The following is a 12,391-nucleotide window of genomic DNA, read 5'->3' on the forward strand; positions in this document are numbered from 1 at the left end:
AGAGTTCTTCAGATAGGGTCGATGCTAAGCATACAGGGGAAGATTTTTGATAATGCAGCAGACAATCAGCCTCTAACTGTCAACTTTACAAAAATAACCGTTATGAGCTGATTGGCTGCTGCGTTCTCACTGGCCACTTTATCACTTCACCAGGCTTAATACATCTTCAAAGTACCATTATGAAACCGCGATTACGTAGAGAATACAGTGTGTTGGGGCAATATCTTGGCTGTATAGATCGTTAATATGATCATTTCGGATCATCTTTTATAATGGTATAATATTATTTGTGTTTCTCGTTACGTATAATGTAGTAGTCCTGCACCTAAAGGGAGGATGTAGCTCAGTGCAGCTTCTCCATACCTGCGTATTACCCATAATTCCCTGTTTATGTGCCATAATCGCTGTTTTCCTACCATAAGGTTTCATGTTGCCTCCCAAGTTCTAAATATCCTGGTTAACCTGTGAATGTCGCGTTCTTTCAGGGGCAACATGACCTGGAAGTGGTGAGCGTCATGCCTCATGGGTGGCAGCCCGATGAGCCCGTCCAGCCCGGCCCATTTCTCTTAGTGCCAACAACATGGGTTACCTTCCTGGCAAGGCGGTACCGCTTTGTGATCGAGCTGGACCTCAGCCCTTCTACAGGGATTGTGGTACGTAAGGTGTCAAGAACCCTGCTGCTGTGTATCACTTAACAAAATGCCAATCAAACTTCCCACGATGATGTTTCCACATGATCGGCCGCCACAGCAGATGAGTGACGGGGTAGACTGCCTTCCATAGAGTCCTGCTATGAAAAGCCGTACACCCCCCCCCCCCCCCAGACAAATCACTTGGATGGGCGACAATCGCTCAGTGTTCATGCACTGAGCAATTTTCAGCCCAGGGATATTCCCCATCATCTGTCTGCATACTCGCTGGGCAAAAACGCCCAGTGTATATGCACCTTATGCCTAGGGGTCCATGCTGCTCAATTTTTATTCCCCCTCTGCTCCTCTCTGTTGCAACTTTCCATGATGTCTAAAGCAAATGCTCAAATGACATGATTACAATTAGTTTTCAGTTGTTTGTATATTTTTCATGCGCATTGACACTTGAAAGCTAAGAAATGGAGAAAAAAGGATTCAACGCAGCTCAAGATGAATTCATGTGAAAATGCAAAGGGTTGGTCATGTTTGCTGCAATGTTTCTTCTTTTCACATCCATTTACTTGCAATTAATTAACGTGAAAAAAATTGTCTAATTTTAACGACATTTGTTACGCCATGCGACCATACGCAGAGTGTCTCTATTTGCAAGTATAGTAAAAGGAAGTCAATATGTGGCCACAATACCCCCATCCCAAATGTCTCCTCCCCCAATGTGGTTGGGTAGGTGTGAGTGAAAAATACATAAAAAAAAAAAATTAAGCAACGTTTCGGGGCTGTGCCCCTTTCTCAAGCCACTTGGCTTGAGAAAGGGGCACAGCCCCGAAACGTTGCTGCATGTCGCATTAAAAACAATTTTGTATCTGTTGAATTTTACGTACGTCTCTGAGTGCCGCCTCACCGTCTCCCCGTATACACGCACCTTCCGTGTTAGGAAGGCACCGGGGCAAGCTATACCCACACAGCATCCAGGAGTGCCGGTTCCTCCGCATATATATATATATATATATATATATATATATATATATATATATATATATATATATATATATATATATATATATATATATATATATATATATGTAGATTCCTTAATCCAGAAGGACTTCAGAAGGACCCGCACCAATCAAATGGAGGTACTCAATTCAATTCAAATGCATATAGTAGATTTATTCAGCCCAGCTCGCATCTCAGGTAGAGCACATAGGGCACAGCATTATACACCCAACAGGCAGATACATGACATATACATTACTGGCTCCTCGACGGCCGTTTCGGTGCTAGAGAGCACCTTTCTCATATATATATATATATATATATATTCTGCAGATATGGTCCGGCGCTCCGGTGCTAGCAGCGTAGTGATAGGTAGTAGGCGGATTGGGTGTGCTGCAGCACAATAACGGAGGCAGGTCAGCGTAGATACAAGTAAAAAAGTTTACTATGTGGCAACAAACATCTCTATACCGACGTTTCGGGGTCCCGTGCGCCCCGTATCTCTCTTTTCCTTGAAAACGGGGCGCACGGGACCCCGAAACGTCGGTATAGAGATGTTTGTTGCCACACAGTAAACTTTTTTACTTGTATCTACGCTGACCTGCCTCCGTTATTGTGCTGCAGCACACCCAATCCGCCTAATATATATATATATATATATATATATATATATATATATATATATATATATATATATATCCTTCCCCTTTGGCTCTCTCGCCCATCACTTTGAGACTTTAGATTGCTGTAAATGTCTTTCCCTCTCTACAGGATGACTCCACAGAGGAGATCATTTTCGATGAGATCTTCCATTCCCTCAAGCGGTGCCTGCTGGGTCTCCTCAGGCCGTTTCGTGTCCCCGGATCCAACATGCTCTTCCGCCCTGAAATCTTTGTGACAATCCAGGCATATTCCTCTATCATTGGGCTGCAGAGTCATCAGGTCGGCATGGAATCCTGTGTCAGTATTGGGTAATGCTGTGTACACACTGATACAATCTGCATAATGGTGCCCATACACGGTCCGTTAAACGGATCCGTTTGGGTCTTAATTAGCATGCATCGTATCGGATTGCATGCCTAGTGCATGCCTAGTGCATGCAATGCGATCCGATACGATGTTTAGCTAGTACAAAAAGTATGTGCAGCACATACTTTTTGTACCGTACTATGTGATGCGCGGGAGCGCGCATCGCATAGTACAAAACGGACGGTCCACAATCTGTACATAAGATTTTGACTATATAGTCAAAATCTTATCTGGATCTCATGCAGATTGTATGGTTTTTATCCCAAGCGATCCAGATGCGTTCAAGATGCGCGCTCCCATATCTCAGCCAGAAAGTCTTGGCTGCCCTTCTATATAGTGCAGATCTGCACTATATAGTCTAAATTGAATGCAGATAGTGTAAATTGTATGCAGATAGTCTAAATTGTAATCGCATCTGGATCTTATGCAGATTGTACTAGTGTGTACACAGCATTAGAGAGATCTGGAATTCTGCCTCCGGATAACTTGACTCTGTCTGTTCCATCAGGTGCTGGTCCAGGGGTGTCAACTGGAGGAACAGAAGCTGCCCGAATTCCTACAACACGTGTACCTACAGCTCGGGACCTTTGAGAATAAGATCGCGGAGATGCTGCAGCAGCAGTACCGGCCACTTGCTCAGGTGGGCGTATCTTACAATAGAATCTGTTATAAATGAGCGGAGCGGTTTATAATTCCAGCAAGAGTCTCCGCAGTGCTACTTAAAAAGTAAATAAAAGGACGCTAAACCAACTTTTTGCAAAGACGGTTGTTACGTTTTTTAATAAAATGAGTGGAGGCCGTTAAACCGTTTAACAACATTTTAGTCTGGCCTCATTTCAGTTGTGCTGTTTTGTGTCAAAAATTAAATGATCTTGAAAGTGTCTTTATTAGAATGTCTATAAAGTTTTACAATTGATTTTATCAAAAGATTTTTTTTTCTAACGATTTGCAGGATTTCTTGAGCAAATAAACTTTTGTTTTCCTGCTTAATGATCCTGTCTAAAAGCGTAAAAAATCTAATATGTGCATTTGTGATGGTATTATGGTACAGATTGAGTATCCCTTATCCAAAATGCTCAGGACCAGAAACCTTGTGGATAACGGATTATTCTGTATTTCGGAATATTTTTATATATCAATGAGGTATCTTGAGGACGGGACCCAGGTGTGACCACAAAATGCATTTATGTTGTATAAACACATCAAACATACGAAATACACACAAATATATTTTATTTGTGCATGAAGCAAGGTTTCAAAATCTAAAACAAAGTTTGTACAGTGAATTTGAATGCTAAGCAATCATTTTCTTGCAAATATATTGTGCCAGTTACATATCCTGTCCCCAGTAGTGCCAGTTACATATCATGTCCCCAGTAGTGCCAGTTACATATCATGTCCCCAGTAGTGCCAGTTACATATCATGTCCCCAGTAGTGCCAGTTACATATCATGTCCCCAGTAGTGTTACATATCATGTCCCCAGTAGTGCCAGTTACATATCATGTCCCCAGTAGTATCAGTTACAGATGTCCCCAGTAGTGCCAGTTACATATCATGTCCCCAGTAGTGCCAGTTACATATCATGTCCCCAGTAGTGCCAGTTACATATCATGTCCCCAGTAGTGCCAGTTACATATCATGTCCCCAGTAGTGCCAGTTACATATCATGTCCCCAGTAGTGCCAGTTACATATCATGTCCCCAGTAGTGCCAGTTACATATCATGTCCCCAGTAGTGCCAGTTACATATCATGTCCCCAGTAGTGCCAGTTACATATCATTCCCCAGTAGTGCCAGTTACATATCATGTCCCCAGTAGTGCCAGTTACATATCATGTCCCCAGTAGTGCCAGTTACATATTATGTTCCAGTAGTGCCAGTTACATATCGTGTCCCCAGTAGCGCCAGTTACATATCGTGTCCCCAGTAGTGCTAGTTACATATCGTGTCCCCAGTAGTGCCAGTTACATATCATGTCCCCAGTAGTGCCAGTTACATATCATGTCCTCAGTAGTGCCAGTTACATATCATGTCCCCAGTAGTGCTAGTTACATATCATGTCCCCAGTAGTGCTAGTTACATATCATGTCCCCAGTAGTGCCAGTTACATATCATGTCCCCAGTAGTGCCAGTTACATATCATGTCCCCAGTAGTGCCAGTTACATATCATGTCCCCAGTAGTGCCAGTTACATATCATGTCCCCAGTAGTGCCAGTTACATATCATGTCCCCAGTAGTGCCAGTTACATATCATGTCCCCAGTAGTGCCAGTTACATATCATGTCCCCAGTAGTGCCAGTTACATATCATGTCCCCAGTAGTGCCAGTTACATATCATGTCCCCAGTAGTGCCAGTTACATATCATGTCCCCAGTAGTGCCAGTTACATATCATGTCCCCAGTAGTGCCAGTTACATATCATGTCCCCAGTAGTGCCAGTTACATATCATTCCCCAGTAGTGCCAGTTACATATCATTCCCCAGTAGTGCCAGTTACATATTATGTCCCCAGTAGTGCCAGTTCCAGGTGTCCCCAGTAGTGCCAGTTACATATCATGTCCCCAGTAGTGCCAGTTACATATCATGTCCCCAGTAGTGCCAGTTTCTGTACATATAATCATGTCATCAACTTTTTCTGTTCATTGCAAAAGCGGAGTGAATAGGATGCACAAGCAGCGTCTGCTGATTAATATATGTGGCATGCTGGTATTCAGTGTGTGACTGCTGCTGTATCTTCATAAGAAATGGAATGTTACAGTGTTTTCCTGGAAAAAAGCAGAACATAGAATTTCGTATACAGGTGCAGTTCATGCCGCCTATCCTTTTAATCAGCAGAAGCTGCTTGTGTGTTCTATTTTCTCAAATGGTGCTCTTTAACAGAAAAAGTCACAAATATGACGCCCGTGCTTCTGAGTCGCGCCATGGCATGGTGCGCCTAGGACTGTGAAATGAGGCTTGATGTACCTGGACACATCTGTATGTGGTGGTGGGGTGATATACTTTATACTAGAACGCCCGCTCAAAGCAAAAGCTTCAAAAGCTAGTCTGCTACCTTCTGTGTTTGTGCATGTGTGAGAGAGAAAGAGATGTAGTTTCACTCCCTGCCAACAGATGGCAGTGTTTCCTAGACACACGGACACTAGACATATAATAGATTCTGTTACATTACAACCCTAAAGGCACATTAAGGCAAACGATCCACATCCTCTTTTATTGAACATCCGGCCTATTTCACGCGTCTGTAGTCCGAAGAACTTGAGCACCTAACTCAGAGATGGCCGCTGGAATGTAGTCACGAGCATCTGCCCATTTATGACTTTATGCTGATGCTGTCTCCTTACCTGGCGTATGCCCATGTCACTGAACATACTTTGTGTATGCTCAGAAGTAACCCTACTTTTACATCTTTAGATACAGCCATCGGTTGCAGCTTTGAGACTTGCATCACTTCCCACGCTAGCTGCAGATTCACCATCAGAATACGTCCTCCACTGCAAGCACTAGGCATCTGAGTTGTCATCCAGTTTATGCGGCACGCCCACAACACTGCCGTAACACGCCCATAAGATGGACCATCTCTTAACATCTGAATAACCACCTCCCAGTTACTGCCACGCCCTCTGCATTTCCAATACACTTCACACACTGCGCGCCTCAATCGCTACACACAGTGTGATGCAACCCAGTAGGGTTACCACCTCGTCCCTTTAATTCCGGACACATATTAATTACACAGGTTCTGTGGCTGGCTGTCTTCAAGACTCCATTTCACCATTAAACGGCCACAGAACCTGTGTAATTAACATGTGTCCGGAATAAAAAGGATTGAGGTGGTCACCCAACCACCCAGTAGGATAAACTCCCTAACATCGGCTTTGCGTCCGGCTTAGAATCGGCACTTATGTGTCCATACTTATGACAAGCAAACACAGGTCCCCGTATCAATTGTATGAGGCGGAGCAGTGTTTGGGATTTCAGGTCCACTAGCATAATTGTTCCAAGGCCTTCGGAGCCCATGGATCCTCATTATGAGGCCAAACATGGGTAACCCCCAGCTTGTGGGCCGTCAGTTTCTAGTAGAACTCGAACAAGGAGCAGGTATGCTGTATTACATTGTCCCTTTATTGTTCCACTCATTTCAGGACTGCTTACCTCAATACGGAAATCAACAATCGGGCAAAAAGATGGGTGTTTCCATGGTGACGGCGGACATCGGGTTAGTTAGTATGATTCGGCAGGGCATCCTTGCCTTACAGCTGCTACCTGCCAACTCCAGTGCGGGTGAGTGGTCCTGTCGTTTGGTTGGAAAACGGCCTCTCAAGGCTGAATTACACAATGCTCAATGTAAAGGGACATTCCTGGTTATCGGAGCTTATTTATAAGGCGCAATTAAATTTTTTACCCCTTAGGAATCATTGTGATCACGGACGGGGTCACCAGCGTCCCAGACGTGGCGGTCTGCGAGACTTTGTTGAACCAGCTGCGCAGTGGAACCATTGCCTGCTCTTTTGTTCAGGTACAGACACGGGCTGCGGTTATGGATTACGGGAGAACTGTAGCGCCACCTTAATGTCATCCTTCTCGTTACAGGTTGGTGGTGTGTACTCCTATGACTGCAGCTTCGGTTACATCCCGAACGTAGAGCTGATGAAGTTCATTGCCATGGCGACCTTGGGATCCTACCTCTCTTCCTGTCCCGAACCAGAGAGCGGACAGGCGGACATGAATGTTTATCACAAAGCGTTCTTGCTGTATTCCTTCCTGCGCACGGGGGAGGCGCTGAATCCAGAGTATTACTGTGGTGAGAGCAGGGCAGAGTCTGGTGGTGTCAGTAGACTTATTTATTAGCCCGACAGAGTACACGCATTGTCCAAGTCAGTTTATTGCATAATTTACCATCAATTATTCAACTAGCACCGATAAAATCATAGGGTGAGGAAAACGGACATTTTTACCATATTTTACCAATGTTTCAGTTAAGCCTCTCTTTTTTCGTTTGAAAAATCTAAATTTTTGGCCCAAAATTGGGCTATTTTCATGGATTTTGCTTAGCCTGCCAGAGGCAAGTGAAATAAAATCCCTTGTAAACCATAACTTTTTTCTTTCTTGACCCCACTGTGTCGACAGGTGGTATTTCACACCCTACCATATAATCCTGTGCTCAGCACGGCAAGGCACCGTGCCCGAAGCTTGTCGAACTTTTTAAGGTGTCGACATAAGCCCTGTCAACCTTCAGTAGTCGACCCAATGTATGTCAACCTTAATTGAGTCGATTCTATGACCTTATGTGATTCAGTGACCCCACACTGCTGCCCATAATCAGAGTCCCATGGAAGGATTCGGTGTGAAAATCCCGACAGGGACAAAATCCCGAATGGGTCAAAATACCGACAAGGACAAAATCCCGACATTTAAAATCCCAACATGGTCAAAATCCCGACATTTAAAATCCCGACAGGGTCAAAATCCCTACATATAGAATGTACAGGTGAAACAGTCTACATGACTTTCGATCGACAGGTGCGTGGTCGACATGGGTTTTTTCACTGTTTTTTTACCCGAATGTCGACACGGTCGACATGGACACAGTTGCAAGTGAACAGCAGCCCCTCGCATCGCTCGCTTCACTCGCCATGCTTCGGGCACGGTGCCTCGCTGCGCTCGGCACACTATTTTATTCTCCCACCACGCCGTAGTGGATGGTAGGGCATGAAATACCGCCTGTCGGCACATGTCGGTTCAAAAAACAGTAAAAAAAAAAACATGTCGACCTCGCACCTGTCGACCGAAAGTCATGTAGACTGTTTCACCTGTACATTCTATATGTCGGGATTTTGTCCTTGTCGGTATTTTGACCCATTCGGAAATTTCACCCTTTCGGGATTTTGACCCTGTCGGGATTTTCACCGTCGGGATTTTGACTGCATCCCCCTGAGAATATAATTGCCCTTACTGAGGAGTATGATTTTGTAGGTCCGTTAAATGACAGTATATAGCCAAATACATCTTGAAGTCTCGTGTTTTCATTCATTCTCCTGGCTACGTTCTTTTCTCTTAAGGAATTTCCATTCAGTGTCAATGAGTTTTATATACAGTAATAATAAGGCCAGTTTCCAGCTTCACTGTATATATCCTGCTCTGTGTTGTCAGGCTCCCAGCACAAACTGTTCAATGAGCACCTGGTGTCGGCAAGCAGTAACCCGGCACTGGCCACACGGCGGAGGAAGCACGCGGAGAAGGAGCTGCATGCTGACATTGTCAGCGTGGTATCCGTAAGGCTCCGAGAAGGCTACAGCATTCGGGAGATCCGCATTACAAAAGGTGACAATCTGGTTTGCCGGGCCCACAGCCAATCAGCTTTCGCAGTAACACATAGTCTCAGATCTCATTGGTTAGAGGGGAACCATGGGCTGCAAGTCACCGCTTAGTGGAATCCACTAGCTGAATGCAAACGACAATAAACCACTACTGTATTGTGTAATGTAATATCAATCATGGGTCACTCTGTCCTATTTAGTATTAGGAGGTGACCTACTTATCAGGTATCATATTGGTTATTTACTGATGCGTTTATCTTCTCGAAGGTTTGCTGGAGGTAAAACTGGTTCTGCTTTGGAAGCATAACATGCGCGTTGAGTACCTGGCAATGGCGGCGTGGCCACTGGATCCCGCCAAGCGTAGCACCAGGGTGGAGGTGGTAATGGAAGGGAGCTATGATATACTGCATGATATCAGCTGCACTCTGAAGAAACCCATCACCAGCATTTACAGGACCAGCGTCATACGGCGATTCTGGTACACCCTCCAGAGGTAACTCTACCTACTGCCACATCCCCACTGTCATATCGCATTCCCAACACCTTGCTTAGCAGGCTCGGTGCCAGTATAGCACTAGTGGTCTTTCATGACATTTATTTTTTCATAAGATTGAAGTACTTGTTATGTATATTTCAATAGATATAAACTGTAAAGGGATATGTTTCCTAGCAGATATTTTTAAAGTGAGGACTGCCTTGCACTGCTCTATGCACCCCCCCCCCCCAAGGCCCTACACTGCTCATCCCTCGGGACCCTACACTGTTCTATATGCCACCCAACCCGAAGGCTCTATACTGCCCATCCCCCGGGACCCTACACTGCCCATCCCTCGGGACCCTACATTGCTCTGTACACCACCCAACCCCAAGGCCCTACACTGCCCTTCCCCCCGGAACCCTACACTGCCCTTCCCTCGGGAGCCTACATTGCTCTATACACTACCCAACCCCAAGGCCCTACACTGCCCATCCCCCAGGACCCTACACCATCCAAACCCAAGGCCCTACACTGCCCATCCCCCAGGACCCTACACCATCCAAACCAAAGGCCCTACACTGCCCATCCCCCCAGGACCCTACACCATCCAACCCTAAGACCCTACACTGCCCATCCCTCTGGACCCTACACTGCTCTATATGCCACCCAACCCGAAGGCTCTATACTGCCCATCCCCCGGGACCCTACACTGCCCATCCCTCGGGACCCTACATTGCTCTATACACCACCCAACCCCAAGGCCCTACACTGCCCATCCCCCGGAACCCTACACTGCCCTTCCCTCAGGAGCCTACATTGCTCTATACACTACCCAACCCAAAGGCCCTACACTGCCCATCCCCCAAGACCCTACACCATCCAAACCCAAGGCCCTACACTGCCCATCCCCCAGGACCCTACACCATCCAAACCCAAGGCCCTACACTGCCCATCCCCCAGGACCCTAAACCATCCAACCCTAAGACCCTACACTGCCCATCCCCCGGGACCTTACACTGCCCATCCCCCGGACCCTACACTTCCAAATGTCCTTTACACCACCCATCCCCATGGCCTCTACGCTGCCCTTTCCTGGGCGTCTCTACACTTCCCGTCTCCAGGGCCCCCACACTGCCCAAGGTCCTTTACACCATCCATCCCCTGGACCTCTACGCTGCCCATCGCCGTGGCCTCTAAACTGCCCATCCTCATGGTTTCTACGCTGCCTTTCCCCGGGCATCTCTATGCTGCCCTTCCTCGGGCATGTCTACGCTGCCCTTCCTCGGGCATGTCTACGCTGCCCTTCCCCAGGCATGTCTACGCTGCCCATCTCCGGTCATCTCTACGCTGCCGTCCCCAGGGCCTCTGCACCGCCCAGGTCCTCTACACCATCAAACGCCAGGGGCCTCCACGATACCCAGCCTCGGCCCTTCACACCATACAAGCACAAAAGAATATGAGAACACACTTATAAACACTTTTCCTATTTTTTTACATTGTTCTGGCACAGGCTGAGGTTCCAGAGTTCCTAAAAATGTGGTCAAACGAAACTTAAGATAAATGTGATCATAAATTCCCTGTACCAAATAAGCCTGGCTAAAAGTATGAGATTTCTAGATTGTTGCTACATGAGACGCTCATAAACGGTCATTTACAGCCTGACGTCTGATAAGGGTTTAATGTTATCTGATAGCGGCTCCTGTCTTGCAGCATCAGTCAGACCGATCAGATGTTGGTACACCTGAAGTCATTTGACACGGTGCCCGAGCATTACAAAATCCCAGAGAGCACCAAGAACGGGGTGCCCCTCTTTTATATCCCACCTGGATCCACAACCCCGGTAAGTCTCTCCTTGTGTGGACATACCGGAAGTTCTGCAGCATGTCCTATTAGTGTGATGGCCACAACTGTATCTTCTCACCTCCCACAGGTGTTGTCGCTGCAGCACAGTGACTCTGACTCAAGCCATTCCCAGTTTGCTTCATACTGGAAACCGATTCTTTCAATGGATGCGAACGTCTGGCAACGCTGGCTGCACGTGCACCGCCTTGTGTTACTCCTGGAACACGACATGTTAGTATGATGGACAGGACAGATGCCAGATCTTGTGTCATCTGTTTGATTATTGTTGTGAGGCTACCCTCACCTATTGTAGTGTCTCTGTGTGGCGGTTCCTCCGTGTTAGCAGAACGTTGTAGAGTGGAATCAGCTGTTCCAAGCTAGGAGTTATGCCAAATCCATGCCAACATGGGTCCGATCATAACTGATATTGTAGTCATTAACAGATCCAGCTTTTATTGGGTCTGGTGCATAACAGTAAATAGCACCTATTCTTATCTCCTGCTCAAGTATATTCCTGTTTCTATACTACTCTGCCCTGAGTGTCTGTTCTGCGCAAATGTGCATCTTAATCACTATGATTCAAAAACCGCTTCACGAGATTACACTGAATATTTGATATGCAGCACTTGTATATCTGTGTACGACTTAGTCTTTATTTGCAGTCATTACTAACTGTCACATTTCCCAAATCCCTTAGCTGGTGCACAGCTGTAGTCATTACTAACTGTCACATTTCCCAAATCCCTTAGCTGGTGCACAGCTGTAGTCATTACTAACTGTCACATTTCCCAAATCCCTTAGCTGGTGCACAGCTGTAGTCCTTGCTGTCACATTCCCCAAATCACCCCAGCTGGTGCACAGGTGTAGTCATTACTAACTGTCACATTTCCCAGTCACCTAGCTGGTGCACAGCTGTAGTCATTACTGTCACATTCCCCAAATCACCCCAGCCTGGTGCACAGCTGTAGTCATTACTAACTGTCACATTTCCCAGTCACCTAGCTGGTGCACAGCTGTAGTCATTACTAACTGTCACATTTCCCAGTCACCTAGCTGGTGCACAGCTGTACTCATTACTAA

The 12,391-nt window shown here is 46.2% G+C and overlaps 1 protein-coding gene across 4 annotated transcripts in view; it reads left to right on the forward strand.

The window, feature by feature from the left end:
• SZT2 (SZT2 subunit of KICSTOR complex) overlaps positions 1-12,391 on the forward strand; it is a 140,664-nt gene that overhangs the window by 20,111 nt on the left and 108,162 nt on the right. For all 4 annotated transcript variants that reach the window (XM_083157531.1, XM_083157532.1, XM_083157533.1 and 1 more), the window contains 10 exons: positions 486-653; positions 2,415-2,585; positions 3,181-3,312; positions 6,817-6,955; positions 7,084-7,190; positions 7,265-7,475; positions 8,825-8,995; positions 9,259-9,484; positions 11,180-11,309; positions 11,400-11,542. In XM_083157531.1, the coding sequence (XP_083013657.1) occupies positions 486-653; positions 2,415-2,585; positions 3,181-3,312; positions 6,817-6,955; positions 7,084-7,190; positions 7,265-7,475; positions 8,825-8,995; positions 9,259-9,484; positions 11,180-11,309; positions 11,400-11,542 (1,598 nt within the window). The remainder of the gene's footprint in view (positions 1-485; positions 654-2,414; positions 2,586-3,180; positions 3,313-6,816; positions 6,956-7,083; positions 7,191-7,264; positions 7,476-8,824; positions 8,996-9,258; positions 9,485-11,179; positions 11,310-11,399; positions 11,543-12,391) is intronic.

This window comes from Crinia signifera, chromosome 8 (genome assembly GCF_055691185.1).
Source record: "Crinia signifera chromosome 8, ASM5569118v1, whole genome shotgun sequence".
Taxonomy (NCBI): Eukaryota; Metazoa; Chordata; class Amphibia; order Anura; family Myobatrachidae; genus Crinia; species Crinia signifera.